Genomic DNA, 21,155 nt, shown 5'->3' with positions numbered 1-21,155 from the left:
ATGAAGGGTGGAGGAGTTGGCTGTAGTGCTGAACTGGAACCTCTGGTTTTAGATGAAGGGTGGAGGAGTTGGCTGTAGTGCTGAACTGGAACCTCTGGTTTTAGATGAAGGGTGGAGGAGTTGGCTGTAGTGCTGAACTGGAACCTCTGGTTTTAGATGAAGGGTGGAGGAGTTGGCTGTAGTGCTGAACTGGAACCTCTGGTTTTAGATGAAGGGTGGAGGAGTTGGCTGTAGTGCTGAACTGGAACCTCTGGTTTTAGATGAAGGGTGGAGGAGTTGGCTGTAGTGCTGAACTGGAACCTCTGGTTTTAGATGAAGGGTGGAGGAGTTGGCTGTAGTGCTGAACTGGAACCTCTGGTTTTAGATGAAGGGTGGAGGAGTTGGCTGTAGTGCTGAACTGGAACCTCTGGTTTTAGATGAAGGGTGGAGGAGTTGGCTGTAGTGCTGAACTGGAACCTCTGGTTTTAGATGAAGGGTGGAGGAGTTGGCTGTAGTGCTGAACTGGAACCTCTGGTTTTAGATGAAGGGTGGAGGAGTTGGCTGTAGTGCTGAACTGGAACCTCTGGTTTTAGATGAAGGGTGGAGGAGTTGGCTGTAGTGCTGAACTGGAACCTCTGGTTTTAGATGAAGGGTGGAGGAGTTGGCTGTAGTGCTGAACTGGAACCTCTGGTTTTAGATGAAGGGTGGAGGAGTTGGCTGTAGTGCTGAACTGGAACCTCCGGTTTTAGATGAAGGGTGGAGGAGTTGGCTGTAGTGCTGAACTGGAACCTCTGGTTTTAGATGAAGGGTGGAGGAGTTGGCTGTAGTGCTGAACTGGAACCTCTGGTTTTAGATGAAGGGTGGAGGAGTTGGCTGTAGTGCTGAACTGGAACCTCTGGTTTTAGATGAAGGGTGGAGGAGTTGGCTGTAGTGCTGAACTGGAACCTCCGGTTTTAGATGAAGGGTGGAGGAGTTGGCTGTAGTGCTGAACTGGAACCTCTGGTTTTAGATGAAGGGTGGAGGAGTTGGCTGTAGTGCTGAACTGGAACCTCTGGTTTTAGATGAAGGGTGGAGGAGTTGGCTGTAGTGCTGAACTGGAACCTCCGGTTTTAGATGAAGGGTGGAGGAGTTGGCTGTAGTGCTGAACTGGAACCTCTGGTTTTAGATGAAGGGTGGAGGAGTTGGCTGTAGTGCTGAACTGGAACCTCCGGTTTTAGACCACATACCGGTAGTCACCGCTTGGTCCCCGTCGCCCTAAGATGGGGGCCAAAAGTCATCTTTTTTTGTTGTTGTGGAAAGAGGCTTTCCAAGCAGCACTACAGATATGAGACAAGACTAGTGAAATGTATCAAAGAAACGATACCAATTTAAAAAGCACTCTCAGAGCAACATCTCTGTTTCTGAGAAATGCATGATTATGTAACCATGACCTGGCTCTGGCCTTGTTCTATTCTGAAATCTTCAGGGCAGCTTACTGATCATTCCAACCAATGAAATCAAGAAAATCTTCCCATCTGTGTCAAGTTATTTTGATTACACACTCGTACACACACTGCTCATGCGTGTGCACACACACACACACACACACACACACACACACACACACACACACACACACACACACACACACACACACACGCACACAGATGGGACCATATTACAATAATCTAGCATACAAGCAATGTTCTCAAAAAGTTAATTCTACAAATATAAATGAGATTTAACCAGTATTTGAGAAGCTTTCAGATACTAGACCCAGGTGCGTTGGTCTGGCTCCTTGGTGGGCATTTACTGGGGGCCAGCTGTAGCTCTTAGCCCCTCTGCTTGGCATCTTGTTGTTGGCTTGTGACACATTTGTTTTGCAGCATCGCTGAACTTTGTTACTGAAATCTCCATTGTGTAGCATTGGCAGTGCTAGGGTTGGGATCCTTTAGGATTTGTATGTTTCCGGGTCCTTAATGGTTCCTATTGGGTGGACGATTAAATTAAAATGTTTGCGAATCACCAGTATTGTATTTGTATAGCAGACGGGAAGTCCACATGACCAGCTCTGATCAGATCAAACCGGTTCCAGAAACTGTTCCAAAATGTGATGGAACCGATTATGGTTCCTTAAAGGTATATTCAGTGATTTCACTTAATTCAAATATCACTTATTTTTTTGTTTTGTTGTGATAATCCTCCCTACTATAGAGTGTGCTGACAATATATGGAGTTCCTCCCTGTCCCCAGTTAACCCCTGGGGGTCAAAAAACCTTAGGTTTCGTTTTTGACTCTCTATCCTGATTGGACGAAAGGCTGGGTCCCACAGCCAAAAACGAAACCTAAGGTTTTTTGAATGAAATCACTGAATATACCTTTAATGTTGGATCCCAACCCTGACTACTAGCACTAGCCGTGATGCTGCCTTTTTTCATTTTTCCATTTGTCTGGCCTTCTATAAGCTGGTGTATTTGAGGTGTTGGTACACCTTGCTACTGGAGCTAGTTATAATATGAATTAGCGCAACTTTCGTTCAACTTTGACCCTTCTATCACGTGGAACAGATTTTTGGGCATAGTGATATGGACACAAAATGTACGAATATTTTAGAAATAGGTCAACAATACAAATGACGTTAGTTTTGTGGATTAATTTACTTTTATTGCGTGGCTCCCTGTGCTCCCCACAAAATGATCGGAACTACTTAATATTTCACCAAAACCAGAGCAGAACTCCCACCACGGGACTCGGGCAATCAATACAGTTGCAACCACTATATCAATGGCAAGTATTTCATACAGCTTAAGTTAAAAAAAAATCTGAACTATCCCTTTAACTTTTGTTTGTCTCCAGAATCTGATTTATTTTATTAAATTACCAATAGTCAATAATCTTTTTATAACCACATGAACCCTAGCGTCCCAATTCTTGGCATTCAGAAAAGAATCGTCGATGTAGGAGTTGTAGAAGGGTTATTTTTAGGGCCGGGACTAATTGCGATTAATTTAGATTAATTAACTACAGAAAACTTAATCGCGATTAACTACAGATAAATTAATCGCACCTTTTTTTTCACCGCGGAACGTTTCTCACTGGGCGCTTTTCTATAGTACTGAAAACTGGAAATAATAAAAAGTCACCCCATTTTGTGTTGCCTAGAACTGGAGGTCTGACAAAAAACAGTAACGATAGTAAGTACAGCTTTGTGATGTCACTGAGATGTACTTGTTACTGTTACTAATTTTTTTCAGACCTCCAGTTCTAGGCAACACAGAATGGGGTGACTTTTTATTATTATTTCCACAACCGGTATATTAATGACAGTAAAATGTTGAAAATTAGTGGTATCCTGTAGTCACTATTCGTTGATTCACTGGGATACCAAAAAACATTAAAAAAAAAAAGGTTTCTCGCTGTTCTCGGGTTGAATATTGATATGCGATTAAAATGCGATTAATCTTGATTAATTAATCGCAAAGCCTCTGATTAATTAGATTAATTTTTTTAATCGAGTCCCAGCTCTAGTTATTTTTGATGAAGAGAGCGTGAAGGCGTAGGGGGCCAAGTACAGACCCCTGGGGGACCCGGGTTAATGTAGGGGCCAAGTACAGACCCCTGGGGGCCCCGGGTTAATGTAGGGGGCCAAGTACAGACCCCTGGGGGACCCGGGTTAATGTAGGGGGCCAAGTACAGACCCCTGGGGGACCCGGGTTAATGTAGGGGGCCAAGTACAGACCCCTGGGGGACCCGGGTTAATGTAGGGGGCCAAGTACAGACCCCTGGGGGACCCGGGTTAATGTAGGGGGCCAAGTACAGACCCCTGGGGGACCCGGGTTAATGTAGGGGGCCAAGTACAGACCCCTGGGGGACCCGGGTTAATGTAGGGGGCCAAGTACAGACCCCTGGGGGACCCGAGTTAATGTAGGGGGCCAAGTACAGACCCCTGGGGGACCCGGGTTAATGTAGGGGGCCAAGTACAGACCCCTGGGGGACCCGGGTTAATGTAGGGGGCCAAGTACAGACCCCTGGGGGACCCGGGTTAATGTAGGGGGCCAAGTACAGACCCCTGGGGGCCCCGGGTTAATGTAGGGGGCCAAGTACAGACCCCTGGGGGACCCGGGTTAATGTAGGGGGCCAAGTACAGACCCCTGGGGGACCCGGGTTAATGTAGGGGGCCAAGTACAGACCCCTGGGGGCCCCGGGTTAATGTAGGGGGCCAAGTACAGACCCCTGGGGGACCCGGGTTAATGTAGGGGGCCAAGTACAGACCCCTGGGGGACCCGGGTTAATGAAGTATGCAGGGTTTAGGAGGTTCAATGGATTAGCATCCTCTCTCTGCCTTTACTTTCCTATAAACGGAATTTAAGACTTGAGGCAGATTCAACAAGTGCCTTCTAAATCACTAGTTCCCAAACATTTTACTGCCATGTACCCCAAAAATTACACAAAACAAAACAACCTCCATGAGTTCAAGGCTTCATGGGGTGTTTAATTGATAGAAAATAAGTCGTTCTTTGGGTGAACTACTCCTTTTTAAGAGATGGCGGCAGGGATTCCCTCTAGAGGAAGTGCTCAGGGGGAAACGACTACTCTGCTTGTAACCCTGCCATGATCCTGTAATGGACTCTGACACAGACACTCACATTTTAAATTGTAATAACACTATCATAATAAACGTTCTGAATAGGGTTGGGCCTGTTTGGGGTTTTACCTGTCCAGCATGACTCAAAGAGCTTAACCTGGATCAGCCTCATGCAAACTGAACTGTGCTAGAGTTTGTCATTAACATGGGATGCAGTGACACTGTACATTCTGGTTTTTGATTGTAAATAAATGTCTAACTCGATGGCAATCTGGTACATTGTAAAACAATGTCAAAGCAGAAAATCTGACATTGTACTCTGTGTGCATGTAAAAAAAAAAACCTTTTGGATGTGGCTGCTGAATGAGGTCATGAAATGCATTTGAAAATAGATTTTTTGCATGCTATCAGATACATACGCTACAGTATGTGTTGCATCACATGGCGCTAGCCGTGCTACAGATTGGAACAATGAATACAGGGCCTAGTCATAATGGTAGAATACATTATATGCTGGCAGCTGGTAATGCAACAAACTGTAGTTTTTGAGCGGCACTAGCCCCTCCAATGCCTGGCTTTTGAAATGACATCCTATGGCAGCCAAGTCTATGGACTTAATGTTTGTTTAGACCACCTTTTAACAAAACTCTTAAATGGCAGCCAAGTCATGTGGCCAATATAAATGTATCTGTTTTATACAATTGCACAGCGTTCATATCTCGTAACGTATATAGTGGCAGTGAATATGCAAGGAATGAAAGTGACTCTGCCACGTGTGTGCAGGCTTTTAAAAGTAAAACATGATGCTTCATTTCAACATTACCACGGCGCCCCTCACTTCACACAGTAAAACATGATGCTTCATTTCAACATTACCACGGCGCCCCTCACTTCACACAGTAAAACATGATGCTTCATTTCAACATTACCACGGGGCCCCTCACTTCACAAAGTAAAACATGATGCTTCATTTCAACATTACCACGGGGCCCCTCACTTCACACAGTAAAACATGATGCTTCATTTCAACATTACCACGGGGCCCCTCACTTCACACAGTAAAACATGATGCTTCATTTCAACATTACCACGGGGCCCCTCACTTCACACAGTAAAACATGATGCTTCATTTCAACATTACCACGGCGCCCCTCACTTCACACAGTAAAACATGATGCTTCATTTCAACATTACCACGGGGCCCCTCACTTCACACAGTAAAACATGATGCTTCATTTCAACATTACCACGGGGCCCCTCACTTCACAAAGTAAAACATGATGCTTCATTTCAACATTACCACGGGGCCCCTCACTTCACACAGTAAAACATGATGCTTCATTTCAACATTACCACGGCGCCCCTCACTTCACACAGTAAAACATGATGCTTCATTTCAACATTACCACGGCGCCCCTCACTTCACACAGTAAAACATGATGCTTCATTTCAACATTACCACGGGGCCCCTCACTTCACACAGTAAAACATGATGCTTCATTTCAACATTACCACGGCGCCCCTCACTTCACACAGTAAAACATGATGCTTCATTTCAACATTACCACGGCGCCCCTCACTTCACACAGTAAAACATGATGCTTCATTTCAACATTACCACGGGGCCCCTCACTTCACACAGTAAAACATGATGCTTCATTTCAACATTACCACGGGGCCCCTCACTTCACACAGTAAAACATGATGCTTCATTTCAACATTACCACGGGGCCCCTCACTTCACACAGTAAAACATGATGCTTCATTTCAACATTACCACGGCGCCCCTCACTTCACACAGTAAAACATGATGCTTCATTTCAACATTACCACGGGGCCCCTCACTTCACACAGTAAAACATGATGCTTCATTTCAACATTACCACGGCGCCCCTCACTTCACACAGTAAAACATGATGCTTCATTTCAACATTACCACGGGGCCCCTCACTTCACACAGTAAAACATGATGCTTCATTTCAACATTACCACGGGGCCCCTCACTTCACACAGTAAAACATGATGCTTCATTTCAACATTACCACGGCGCCCCTCACTTCACACAGTAAAACATGATGCTTCATTTCAACATTACCACGGGGCCCCTCACTTCACACAGTAAAACATGATGCTTCATTTCAACATTACCACGGGGCCCCTCACTTCACTAAGTAAAACATGATGCTTCATTTCAACATTACCACGGGGCCCCTCACTTCACACAGTAAAACATGATGCTTCATTTCAACATTACCACGGGGCCCCTCACTTCACACAGTAAAACATGATGCTTCATTTCAACATTACCACGGCGCCCCTCACTTCACACAGTAAAACATGATGCTTCATTTCAACATTACCACGGCGCCCCTCACTTCACACAGTAAAACATGATGCTTCATTTCAACATTACCACGGGGCCCCTCACTTCACACAGTAAAACATGATGCTTCATTTCAACATTACCACGGGGCCCCTCACTTCACACAGTAAAACATGATGCTTCATTTCAACATTACCACGGCGCCCCTCACTTCACACAGTAAAACATGATGCTTCATTTCAACATTACCACGGGGCCCCTCACTTCACACAGTAAAACATGATGCTTCATTTCAACATTACCACGGGGCCCCTCACTTCACACAGTAAAACATGATGCTTCATTTCAACATTACCACGGCGCCCCTCACTTCACAAAGTAAAACATGATGCTTCATTTCAACATTACCACGGGGCCCCTCACTTCACACAGTAAAACATGATGCTTCATTTCAACATTACCACGGGGCCCCTCACTTCACACAGTAAAACATGATGCTTCATTTCAACATTACCACGGGGCCCCTCACTTCACACAGTAAAACATGATGCTTCATTTCAACATTACCACGGCGCCCCTCACTTCACAAAGTAAAACATGATGCTTCATTTCAACATTACCACGGGGCCCCTCACTTCACACAGTAAAACATGATGCTTCATTTCAACATTACCACGGGGCCCCTCACTTCACACAGTAAAACATGATGCTTCATTTCAACATTACCACGGGGCCCCTCACTTCACACAGTAAAACATGATGCTTCATTTCAACATTACCACGGCGCCCCTCACTTCACAAAGTAAAACATGATGCTTCATTTCAACATTACCACGGCGCCCCTCACTTCACACAGTAAAACATGATGCTTCATTTCAACATTACCACGGGGCCCCTCACTTCACACAGTAAAACATGATGCTTCATTTCAACATTACCACGGGGCCCCTCACTTCACACAGTAAAACATGATGCTTCATTTCAACATTACCACGGCGCCCCTCACTTCACAAAGTAAAACATGATGCTTCATTTCAACATTACCACGGGGCCCCTCACTTCACACAGTAAAACATGATGCTTCATTTCAACATTACCACGGGGCCCCTCACTTCACACAGTAAAACATGATGCTTCATTTCAACATTACCACGGGGCCCCTCACTTCACACAGTAAAACATGATGCTTCATTTCAACATTACCACGGCGCCCCTCACTTCACAAAGTAAAACATGATGCTTCATTTCAACATTACCACGGCGCCCCTCACTTCACACAGTAAAACATGATGCTTCATTTCAACATTACCACGGGGCCCCTCACTTCACAAAGTAAAACATGATGCTTCATTTCAACATTACCACGGGGCCCCTCACTTCACACAGTAAAACATGATGCTTCATTTCAACATTACCACGGGGCCCCTCACTTCACACAGTAAAACATGATGCTTCATTTCAACATTACCACGGCGCCCCTCACTTCACAAAGTAAAACATGATGCTTCATTTCAACATTACCACGGCGCCCCTCACTTCACACCAGTGACTTATTTCCCTACCTGTAGTGAGATTGTTCAGCACGGTGGCTTAACAGGTTGTGTATTGAGGTGGATGCAGATTTAGACACGAAGCATCTGTTTGCTTGTGCTGCCTGATGCTGTTGGCTGATCGCTTTGAGTGTTTTGCTCGATGAGGCTGTAAATGGCTTCAAGCTGTGGAACTGTAGTCCTGGCCGGAGATGGTTTTTTTGTTTTGTTTTCGTATGGCGGTTTCAGTTTGTGTGTCTGCAGTATGGATGGGCCCTGTCTGATGATGTTGAGCAGGTTTGGTTTAGTGTTTCTTTGGCCATGTGTGCGTTTAGACGTTGTTTTAATGTGCTGTGGTTTGGTTTGAGGTGTCTGGAGCTTGGTTCAGTGGTGGCTGTGTTTGGTTTGAGGTGTCTGGAGCTTGGTTCAGTGGTGGCTGTGTTTGGTTTGAGGTGTCTGGAGCTTGGTTCAGTGGTGGCTGTGTTTGGTTTGAGGTGTCTGGAGCTTGGTTCAGTGGTGGCTGTGTTTGGTTTGAGGTGTCTGGAGCTTGGTTCAGTGGTGGCTGTGTTTGGTTTGAGGTGTCTGGAGCTTGGTTCAGTGGTGGCTGTGTTTGGTTTGAGGTGTCTGGAGCTTGGTTCAGTGGTGGCTGTGTTTGGTTTGAGGTGTCTGGAGCTTGGTTCAGTGGTGGCTGTGTTTGGTTTGAGGTGTCTGGAGCTTGGTTCAGTGGTGGCTGTGTTTGGTTTGAGGTGTCTGGAGCTTGGTTCAGTGGTGGCTGTGTTTGGTTTGAGGTGTCTGGAGCTTGGTTCAGTGGTGGCTGTGTTTGGTTTGAGGTGTCTGGAGCTTGGTTCAGTGGTGGCTGTGTTTGGTTTGAGGTGTCTGGAGCTTGGTTCAGTGGTGGCTGTGTTTGGTTTGAGGTGTCTGGAGCTTGGTTCAGTGGTGGCTGTGTTTGGTTTGAGGTGTCTGGAGCTTGGTTCAGTGGTGGCTGTGTTCTTCATCAGCAGATGGACATTGTGTTTACACTGACCGTGTTCTGATCCGCTGACCTTCCAATCATTAACCCATTCTGACCTCAGATCAGATTCATACGAGGTTTCCGCCGGACACACACTGGTCTGATGAACCCATTCTGACCTGAGATCAGATTCTAAAAATGTCAGTCGCTCTTCGATTTTTCAAAAATAGCAGACCTACAAGCTCGTATCGCGCCACTCGGTGGCGCGATATGAGCTTGTAGATCTGCTATTTTTCAATAGCTAAAGCTTAACATGATGCCGACACCAAAATGGGTGCCCGGTCAGAATGGGTTAACTTGGACATTCTTCCGTTTATGTCTGCACAGCTGTTCTGTGTGTGAATGTCTCAGTTAAGGACAAAAATACAAGTGGAGCTTTTGGCCCCACGGTTCCTATCCACGTTTACTTAAAGATTATGCAATGAACTGTCCCTTCCGTTCCAAAGCGCAGTCAGTGTAAATCTGCTTCCTTTCTTTAACGCTACAATGATGATCCTCAACTGCTGGTGTGTTTGTGGAGAAGGTTCCCCGTGCCGAACATGGGACATGTCTGTGGAACATGGGACATGGAACATGGAACATGGAACATGGAACATGGGACATGTCTGTGGAAACATGGGACATGGAACATGGAACATGGGACATGTCTGTGGAAACATGGGACATGGAACATGGAACATGGGACATGTCTGTGGAAACATGGGACATGTCTGTGGAAACTCACTCAGCAGTGGTATTTGTCATGTGGCGTCTGTATTATCCAGATCTGTGCATCTTCAGCATGGAGTTTTCTTGTATCTCACATTCTCCACTCACTCCGTCTGATTCCATCAAAACAAGTAGTACCCTCACTAAATCACTGCTTCTCACCTGGGTGTGCTAGTTGGCACCTGAACCTTTTTAATCTATTCATGATAGAAGCCATTCTTGGTCTAGGACTCTGTGAGGACCTCTTGGTGGGACCCACTTTTGGATCATGAGGCCAGCGCAGAAGTTGAGAAGCCTTGTTTTAAAATATTAATCCATATTGAGGCTTGAGGGTACACAGGAGATTGGAGATGTGTGATGCAGAAGCCTGCAGTGCTGTGGTCAGTTTGATGTGTGATGCAGAAGGCTGTGGTCAGTTTGATGTGCTGCGGTGCTGCTGTGGTCAGTTTGATGTGTGATGCAGAAGGCTGTGGTCAGTGTGATGTGTGATGATGAAGGCTGTGGTCAGTTTGATGTGTGATGCAGAAGGCTGTGGTCAGTTTGATGTGTGATGCAGAAGGCTGCGGGGCTGTGGTCAGTGTGATGTGCTGCGGGGCTGCGGTGGTCAATTTGATGTGCTGCGGTGCTGCGGTGGTCAGTGTGATGTGCTGCGGGGCTGCGGTGGTCAGCCTGGTGTTGGTTGTAGTAGTAGAGGAAGATTGGCACCCATTTGCTGTCCAAGATGGCAGAAAGCAAAGAAACATGTGGCGGACACTGGGATATTCAGAGACCCTGACTGGTGTAGTAAATGAAGGTCATTATGTCATCTCTCTCCCCCGCCCCCTCCCAAGACGTGGTTGGATTACAGAAGAGGCTGGTCTATCTAACGGAGGTAGAAGGAGGTATGAAATAAACTGCCCTGTGTGTATGTGTGTGTCTGTGTGTGTGTGTGCGCGCGCGCATGCGCATACTGTACATAGGCAGTGAATATTTGTAGAATATATAGACTATATAGGTAGGTTTGTCCCAACTACAGACAATATGTTTGTCATTTCACTTTAGACTGAACCCCCCCCCCCCCCCCCCCCAACCCTTCCTAAAGCTACAGTAATAGTGCCCTCTGTATGGACTCTTAAGGCCTTGACCACACGTATATGGATATTTTTCTGAATGGATATTATCGCCATCCGTTAAATAAACAAAACAATCATGTCCACATGACTGTAGTTAAAAGATATATCTCCATACACTCGTAAAAGGCGTAAAATACACATTTAATGCAGAAACGTGTTCCTGGTCAGGACCAGATAAGGAATGTGATTCTGTGTTAAATTCTGTACAGGCCGTCCAAAAAGAAAGAAGGTAAAAAGGTTGTCTCGCCTTTTACATTTTTGAAAATGGTTAATTTTTCTGGCTTTTTCTGTCTTTATTGATAGCGAACTATAGAGAGAGATGGGGAGTGACACACAGCAAAGGTAACCTGGCTTTGGAATCCAACGCTGTCAGGCTGCAACATGTGGGATGTGCCTTAACCCATTCTGACCGGGCACCCATTTTGGTGTTGGCATCATGTTATGCTTTAGCTATTGAAAAATAGCAGATCTACAAGCTCATATCGCGCCACCGAGTGGCGCGATACGAGCTTGTAGGTCTGCTATTTTTGAAAAAAATCGAAGAACGACTGACATTTTTAGAATCTGATCTCAGGTCAGATTGGGTTCATCAGACCAGTGTGTGTCCGGCGGAAACCTCGTATGAATCTGATCTCGGGTCAGAATGGGTTAACCGCTAGGCCAGCATTGCCCCAGAAAACCTTTAAAAAATGTACCATTTCTGGTAGACTTTAACCCATTCTGAACGGGCACCCGTTTTGGTGTCGGCATCATGTTATGCTTTAGCTATTGAAAAATAGCAGATCTACAAGCTCATATCGCGCCACCGAGTGGCGCGATACGAGCTTGTAGGTCTGCTATTTTTTGAAAAATCGAAGAGCGACTGACATTTTTAGAATCTGATCTCAGGTCAGAATGCGTTCATCAGACCAGTGTGTGTCCGGCGGAAACCTCGTATGAATCTGATCTCAGGTCAGAATGGGTTAACCGCTAGGCCAGCAGTGCCCCAGAAAACCTTTCAAAAATGTACCATTTCTGGTAGACTTTAAACTGCAGACACTGTGGACTAAGTAGTGACATTGGGCAGATGGCTTTGCGCAGCGGTTAACCCATTCTGACCTGAGATCAGATTCATACGAGGTTTCCGCCGGACACACACTGGTCTGATGAACCCATTCTGACCTGAGATCAGATTCTAAAAATGTCAGTCGTTCTTCGATTTTTCAAAAAATAGCAGACCTACAAGCTCGTATCGCGCCACTCGGTGGCGCGATATGAGCTTGTAGATCTGCTATTTTTCAATAGCTAAAGCATAACATGATGCTGACACCAAAATGGGTGCCCGTTCAGAATGGGTTAAGTGGTGCAGTTGATTGCAGCAATGCGCATGCTTATTACAAAAAGCAACAATGGGCATGCACAAATTGAGCTTGTTTTACGTGGCTACAGAAAATAGATTTTCTTTTAAATCTCCACTTTAGAAGGTGTTTTAGTTTAAACATCTGTGTTTTAGGCCCAAACCTAGAGGAAAATATTAGTTTGGCAAAATATCCAAATGACTGTGTGGACGGGGTCTAAATCTCAGATGTGCGTCAGGAGGTCTGTGCTAGCTTTGGCTTCTAGCTGATGCTTTTTGGCTTGTTCCTGTTCAGTCAACAGCACATGCAGCGCTTGTTGTGCAGAATCCCTGTTCCTGTTCAGTCAACAGCACATGCAGCGCTTGTTGTGCAGAATCCCTGTTCCTGTTCAGTCAACAGCACATGCAGCGCTTGTTGTGCAGAATCCCTGTTCCTGTTCAGTCAACAGCACATGCAGCGCTTGTTGTGCAGAATCCCTGTTCCTGTTCAGTCAACAGCACATGCAGCGCTTGTTGTGCAGAATCCCTGTTCCTGTTCAGTCAACAGCACATGCAGCGCTTGTTGTGCAGAATCCCTGTTCCTGTTCAGTCAACAGCACATGCAGCGCTTGTTGTGCAGAATCCCAGCTCTCACCCAGACTGTTACGCTTAATCCAAATGGCTTGATTTCTCTAAACTGGCAGACATGAAGTGTGTGTTTGTTTTCCTCAAAATGTGGCTCGGGCTCCTCAAGTCTCCCAATTCATTGGGTGCAGAAACTTCAGACTTTTCTAGTGGGATGACGCAGAATTCATGGCAATAAGGAAGACAGTATTGTAAAGGAACATCACAGAAAGTATAGTATACTAAATAATATAAATAAAAGCATTACAAAAAAACAGCGACTAAAACCTTAAAAGTATTTGATAATTCTACGTTTGTTGATGTAGTGAGGTTTGATTATAGATATTGCCTGATTGGGCTTCTAAAGCACAGGTGATAAAAGCCATGATCTGTGATCGTACTGTTATAATTAAATGTTGACCACATCAACCCTATAGCGTGCTTTAGAAGCGTGTTGCATTGCGCTGTGAGCTTCCAGATTCTCTCTAATTACATGATACATCATGTCGTTTTTTTTCTCCAATTCATGGCAATGGATGAGGTCTGAAGTCCTGTCTGTGTCATTAGTGCATTTTGTACCATCGCAGCCTTGCTCCCTAGCGGACCTGATGGAGTGAATAGAAACGGTACACAGGACCAAAGTCCATGAGGACCGAGTCTGCTAGTCGGCCTGAGTGTTGACATTTGGATCAGCCACCTTTTCTTCCCCTCTTCTCCTTCACCCTACCAGCTAGTTAATAATGTTTACATGGTGTCTGATTATTCAGCTACTGTAGTGTGTTAATAATACTGTAATAATACTGTAGTGTAGTTAATAATGTTTACATGGTGTCTGATTATTCAGCTACTGTAGTGTGGGAATCGCTGGCAGACCGGGTCCTTTGTTAGATTGTGCTGTAGTTAGTTGCTAAGATTCTGCTGCCTGAGTGTGTGTGTGTGTGTGTGTGTGTGTGTGTGTGGCATACTTAAGCACGGTTGTAGTTTGTAAAATACTGGATGGTAGCGACTGTGTTACAGTACTGTACTTTGGTTGTACTGTACTTAATCGTTGGCTGACTGGATGCACTCTGTTCTATAAGGTCATCTAATGTAATGTTCATTATTCAGTAGTCGGTTATGTGGTTATTTTGTTATTTAACCATTTATTTGTATCCTCAAGGTTCAAGTTTTCTTTATCGTTATGACTTCTGTAAAGGTGAATGAAAGCAAAATGCCTTTATTCGTAAGGGAATGACTTTGCTTTAAACACGTTATGTGTTCACCGATGGTGTTCTTGAGATACATTTATAGCCCTGGTGGACTGACCTGCTTGCCCTCCTCTGCTCACGTGTCTTGTTGCTGGGGCCATGGAGGTCAGATCTTGTGCATCTGTTCACAAGCTGCCCTTTTGAGGAGAGCTAAATCTCTGTAAATATTTGTCACTACTCTGCCGGTGTCACTAATTCCCACTGTCTCCAAACAATGTGTCTACGTATGCGGGTCAGAAGACCCGCTTACCTTAATAAAATACGAATGTAATTTTAAGAAACTGAGGTAGGCAACTGAGCTGTCCCACTCCAGATAGATCAGACAGACTGTTAACATTTTGTTTATCTAAAACACAGTAATAAAGATAATGATTTTCATTTTATGAAATAATATTTTGATTGGTGTGGACTTTACGACAGTGTAAACAAGACTAATCTTACATTCTCTGTGGTACAACAAAACATACACGCAAGCTTTACTATCAAACTAATTGGTTTCAACATATCGTTTAGTTTAGTGTGTGGACTTAAGTGAGAAGCTGTGCACAGCTTATGTAACATGCTGTCGGACTCCCAACTGTGCGTTTTGATCCTTGGGTTGCCTCTTGGAAACAGGAGCTGTAGCATCCCTTGGTATTACTGTATTAAAATATTGATTGATTGATTGATTGCTTATCTGCTGCCATTGATAAGGATGTTAATGAGTTAATGTCTCCTCGTTTTTTTTTTCCCCCTTTTGTTCTTCTTTTGAATGCCCAACTACCTAATTCTCCCCCTATCCTCTCTAAAACAAACTGCTGTTTAATGCAACAACCCCTGCTAATGCTATTGCTACAACTACCGTCTCTACTGTCTGCTACTAACACAACTCATTCTTATCCACACACCCATTTTCTTCCTCTTGTTTTCTCCTGTCTTCATATTCCATCTGTCTCTCTTGCACTTGACTCTGTTGTTTCAACCGCTGGTCTGAACCACTTGGCTTCATAACTACTTATGGAATGCTTAAATCACTCATGCACTCACTAACTCATAATGCTGGTCTTACCTTCTTTTCCTCAATTGGTCTTAATCCATCACTTGTGTGTGTGTGTGTGTGTGTGTGTGTGTGTGTGTGCGCGTGTGCGTGTGTGTGCGTGTGCACGTGCGTGTGTGCATGTCCATATCCATATCCTCCATCCTCTTTGCTTCCTCTCTCCCCATACCCTCCCTCCCTGCCGTCGCCCCCCTGTGGTGCATTATGGGACATGAAGAATTCTATGGCCTGAATGAGTCAGACCTGGAGAAGGTGTTCCGTCTGCCCACCACCACTTTCATAGGAGGAAACGAGACCGCTCTGCCTCTCAAGGAGATCATACGCCGTCTGGAGGTGTGTGGCACACACACACACACACCTATACAGTATATATCAGGGGTGGGCAACTGGCGGCCCGGGGGCCACATGCGGCCCACCCACCTTCACTTAATGTGGCCCTCAGGTTAATATCAGAATACTGATTATAATATTGGTTTCAGCTGTTTAGAATTCCACAACATGCAAACATGACCCGCTTTAATTACTTCAGTCTAAATTAGTAGCTCAATGCTCAACACATGTATAATTAAAGGCATTTGAAATTACATAAAAATTCCAATTCGAATATTGCAAAAAAAATAGCCGATCTACAAGCTCAAAACGTGTCGCAGTGCGACGCGTTTTGAGCTTGTAGATCGGCTATTTTTGCTACGACAGTAATATATGGCCCTAGGGTCCATCGTCATAGTTGCCCAGCCCTGGTATATCTGAAGGTAACGAAGTGCTCTGCAGCCGTATACAGTAGATGGCCGCAAATCATATTTGAGTAGCGCCTCTGTATGGTATTTAATAAATACAACAGTAATGCTAATGGTCATAATGCGTTTGTCTTTGTAGATGGCGTAGCCTCTGTATGGTATTTAATAAATACGGTCATAATGGTCATAATGCGTTTGTCTCTGTATGGTATTTAATAAATACAACAGTAATGCTAATGGTCATAATGTGTTTGTCTCTGTATGGTATTTAATAAATACAACAGTAATGCTAATGGTCATAATGCGTTTGTCTCTGTAGATGGCGTAGCCTCTGTATGGTATTTAATAAATACAATAGTAATGCTAACGGTCATAATGTGTTTGTCTCTGTATGGTATTTAATAAATACAATAGTAATGCTAATGGTCATAATGCGTTTGTCTCTGTAGATGGCGTAGCCTCTGTATGGTATTTAATAAATACAATAGTAATGCTAATGGTCATAATGCGTTTGTCTTTGTAGATGGCGTAGCCTCTGTATGGTATTTAATAAATACAATAGTAATGCTAATGGTCATAATGCGTTTGTCTTTGTAGATGGCGTAGCCTCTGTATGGTATTTAATAAATACAACAGTAATGCTAATGGTCATAATGCGTTTGTCTTTGTAGATGGCGTAGCCTCTGTATGGTATTTAATAAATACAATAGTAATGCTAATGGTCATAATGTGTTTGTCTTGGTAGATGGCGTAGCCTCTGTATGGTATTTAATAAATACAATAGTAATGCTAATGGTCATAATGTATGGTATTTAATAAATACAATAGTAATGCTAACGGTCATAATGCGTTTGTCTTTGTAGATGGCGTACTGTCAGCACATTGGAGTAGAGTTCATGTTCATTAATGACCTGGACCAGTGTCAGTGGATCAGGCAGAAGTTTGAGATACCAGGAGTCATGCATTTCACTTTGGACGAGAAGAGAACCCTCTTGGCCAGGATGGTCCGTTCTACCAGGTAAATGCCACTCTACCTTGACCCTACGTTCTAGAAGCAAATGTAGAACTACTATATCGACAACGTAGACCCCACTACTACACCCAAGAAGCATTGCCTACAACTACTTCTACAACCTAGAACAGTTGTCTACAACCTAGAGCCATTATCTACAACCATAGAACCATGCATATTAACTACGACTTAGAACAACCCAGAACATCCATCTAGAACTGGGCAAACTGTGGGTTCACTGTGGAGAAGAGAAACCTGCCGTCTCTGCCAGGTAACACATGATGAACACATGTGCCATGGGGGGTCCTTTCTCTGCCAGGTAACACATGATGAACACATGTGCCATGGGGGGTCCTTTCTCTGTCAGGTAACACATGATGAACACATGTGCCATGGGGGGTCCTTTTTCTGCCAGGTAACACATGATGAACACATGTGCCATGGGGGGTCCTTTCTCTGTCAGGTAACACATGATGAACACATGTGCCATGGGGGGTCCTTTTTCTGCCAGGTAACGCATGATGAACACATGTGCCATGGGGGGTCCTTTCTCTGTCAGGTAACACATGATGAACACATGTGCCATGGGGGGTCCTCGACACAAAAAAAAACGTTTTAGAGAACCACTGGTCTAGACCCGTAACAATGTTGTTGTTGAAGGTTTGAGGAGTTTCTCCAGAAGAAGTGGTCTGCGGAGAAGCGCTTTGGCCTGGAGGGCTGTGAGTCTCTGATTCCTGCCCTGAAAACCATCATCGACAAATCCTCTGAGGCAGGAGTGGAGAACGTGATCATGGGCATGCCTCACAGGTACCGAGCACACATGCACCAGCACATGCACACACATGTGCACACATGTACACATGCACCAGCACATGCACACACATGTGCACACATGTACACATGCACCAGCACATGCACACACATGTGCATACACATGTACACAATGAATGTCATTTTTACAATTATTCTGATGCCATTTTAACCAAATCTGACGCATTGTGAGCTTGTACTGTAGATATTTTCTGTGCAAGACTCAGGTTACCCCAACCTTTAAACCTAACCTCTAAAATATCTAATGCTAACCCCGAACCTGAATCTAACAAACTGTAAGTCATTTTAAACCATAAAATGTTTTTAAAACAAAATCCTCACAATGTCTATTCCTCAAATTATGATATGCTTGTGGGGAAATTTGCATCACACACACACACACACACACACACACACACACACACACACACGCACGCATCCTACAGATCTCTACATAAACTCTTCAAACAACAGTAATCCTTGCTTTTTTTGTTGTTGCTTTTATTGGGTGAGGCAGCTTAATAATAGCTGACTGAATTGAAATAATTCAAGTTCTACGCATTAATGACCTCTGTCTCTTGTCTCTCCCTGCAGGGGTCGTTTGAATGTGTTGGCTAATGTGATCCGTAAGGAGTTGGAACAGATCTTCTGCCAGTTTGACTCAAAACTAGAAGCTGCTGACGAGGTCTGAAGGACCACATAAATCTTGCTGTAGTTACAACTGTTAATACGGCTATGTACTGGAGATGGGACAATAATGGTTTATTATCGCTTAATTATGGTTTATCATGATAAAACAAAACGCTCACCATCATTTCAATTTATGGTGAAATTGTCCTCAGTCATACACTAAGATGAATTAGCTTTTTTGAGCTGCAATTTCAGTACCACTTACACAATCACTACACAAATCTTTTCGCCAAAAATATAATTTATTGCAATTGTATTTTCCACATGTAATGGTGACATATGGTCCCATGATCCCTACTATGTAATGATGGTAGTGTTTATATTTAGTCTTTTCCTTTCTCAGGGTTCAGGGGACGTGAAGTATCACCTGATGGTAGTGTTTATATTTAGTCTTTTCCTTTCTCAGGGTTCAGGGGACGTGAAGTATCACCTGATGGTAGTGTTTATATTTAGTCTTTTCCTTTCTCAGGGTTCAGGGGACGTGAAGTATCGTAGTGTTCATATTTAGTCTTTTCCTTTCTCAGGGTTCAGGGGACGTGAAGTATCACCTGATGGTAGTGTTTATATTTAGTCTTTTCCTTTCTCAGGGTTCAGGGGACGTGAAGTATCGTAGTGTTCATATTTAGTCTTTTCCTTTCTCAGGGTTCAGGGGACGTGAAGTATCGTAGTGTTCATATTTAGTCTTTTCCTTTCTCAGGGTTCAGGGGACGTGAAGTATCACCTGATGGTAGTGTTTATATTTAGTCTTTTCCTTTCTCAGGGTTCAGGGGACGTGAAGTATCGTAGTGTTCATATTTAGTCTTTTCCTTTCTCAGGGTTCAGGGGACGTGAAGTATCGTAGTGTTCATATTTAGTCTTTTCCTTTCTCAGGGTTCAGGGGACGTGAAGTATCGTAGTGTTCATATTTAGTCTTTTCCTTTCTCAGGGTTCAGGGGACGTGAAGTATCGTAGTGTTTATATTTAGTCTTTTCCTTTCTCAGGGTTCAGGGGACGTGAAGTATCGTAGTGTTTATATTGAGTCTTTTTCTTTCTCAGGGTTCAGGGGACGTGAAGTATCGTAGTGTTTATATTTAGTCTTTTCCTTTCTCAGGGTTCAGGGGACGTGAAGTATCACCTGATGGTAGTGTTTATATTTAGTCTTTTCCTTTCTCAGGGTTCATATTTAGTCTTTTCCTTTCTCAGGGTTCAGGGGACGTGAAGTATCACCTGATGGTAGTGTTTATATTTAGTCTTTTCCTTTCTCAGGGTTCATATTTAGTCTTTTCCTTTCTCAGGGTTCAGGGGACGTGAAGTATCACCTGATGGTAGTGTTTATATTTAGTCTTTTCCTTTCTCAGGGTTCATATTTAGTCTTTTCCTTTCTCAGGGTTCAGGGGACGTGAAGTATCACCTGATGGTAGTGTTTATATTTAGTCTTTTCCTTTCTCAGGGTTCATATTTAGTCTTTTCCTTTCTCAGGGTTCAGGGGACGTGAAGTATCACCTGATGGTAGTGTTTATATTGAGTCTTTTCCTTTCTCAGGGTTCAGGGGACGTGAAGTATCGTAGTGTTTATATTTAGTCTTTTCCTTTCTCAGGGTTCAGGGGACGTGAAGTATCACCTGATGGTAGTGTTTATATTTAGTCTTTTCCTTTCTCAGGGTTCATATTTAGTCTTTTCCTTTCTCAGGGTTCAGGGGACGTGAAGTATCACCTGATGGTAGTGTTTATATTTAGTCTTTTCCTTTCTCAGGGTTCATATTTAGTCTTTTCCTTTCTCAGGGTTCAGGGGACGTGAAGTATCACCTGATGGTAGTGTTTATATTTAGTCTTTTCCTTTCTCAGGGTTCATATTTAGTCTTTTCCTTTCTCAGGGTTCAGGGGACGTGAAGTATCACCTGATGGTAGTGTTTATATTGAGTCTTTTCCTTTCTCAGGGTTCAGGGGACGTGAAGTATCGTAGTGTTTATATTTAGTCTTTTCCTTTCTCAGGGTTCAGGGGACGTGAAGTATCACCTGATGGTAGTGTTTATATTTAGTCTTTTCCTTTCTCAGGGTTCATATTTAGTCTTTTCCTTTCTCAGGGTTCAGGGGACGTGAAGTATCACCTGATGGTAGTGTTTATATTGAGTCTTTTCCTTTCTCAGGGTTCAGGGGACGTGAAGTATCACCTGATGGTAGTGTTTATATTTAGTCTTTTCCTTTCTCAGGGTTCGGGGGACGTGAAGTATCACCTGGGAATGTACCATCGGCGGATCAACCGCGTGACGGACAAGAACATCACCCTGTCCCTGATGGCCAACCCCTCCCACCTGGAGGCCGTCAACCCCGTGGTCATGGGCAAGGCCAAGGCGGAGCAGTTCTACTGTGGGGACACGGAGGGCAACAAGGTGAGAGGGACATCCATACATATGGCAACAAGGTGAGAGGGACATCCATACATATGTCCTACTACAGAGGGACATCCATACATATGTCC

At 44.1% G+C, this 21,155-nt stretch overlaps 1 protein-coding gene across 4 annotated transcripts in view; it reads left to right on the top strand.

Annotated features, from left to right (window-relative positions):
* Positions 1-21,155, top strand: part of ogdha (oxoglutarate dehydrogenase a) — a 62,394-nt gene that overhangs the window by 19,838 nt on the left and 21,401 nt on the right. For 2 of the 4 annotated variants that reach the window (XM_083783267.1, XM_083783268.1), the window contains 7 exons: positions 10,946-10,996; positions 11,531-11,569; positions 15,667-15,782; positions 17,050-17,204; positions 17,859-18,005; positions 18,603-18,693; positions 20,887-21,066. In XM_083783267.1, the coding sequence (XP_083639393.1) occupies positions 10,946-10,996; positions 11,531-11,569; positions 15,667-15,782; positions 17,050-17,204; positions 17,859-18,005; positions 18,603-18,693; positions 20,887-21,066 (779 nt within the window). The remainder of the gene's footprint in view (positions 1-10,945; positions 10,997-11,530; positions 11,570-15,666; positions 15,783-17,049; positions 17,205-17,858; positions 18,006-18,602; positions 18,694-20,886; positions 21,067-21,155) is intronic. The other 2 variants (XM_083783269.1, XM_083783270.1) reach the window with 2 other exon arrangements.

Source organism: Protomyctophum parallelum (assembly GCF_964188405.1).
Source record: "Protomyctophum parallelum genome assembly, chromosome: 15".
In the NCBI taxonomy this organism is placed as follows: Eukaryota; Metazoa; Chordata; class Actinopteri; order Myctophiformes; family Myctophidae; genus Protomyctophum; species Protomyctophum parallelum.
The sequence above is the reverse complement of the archived record's forward strand: the minus strand, read 5'-3'. Positions and strand labels throughout refer to the sequence as shown.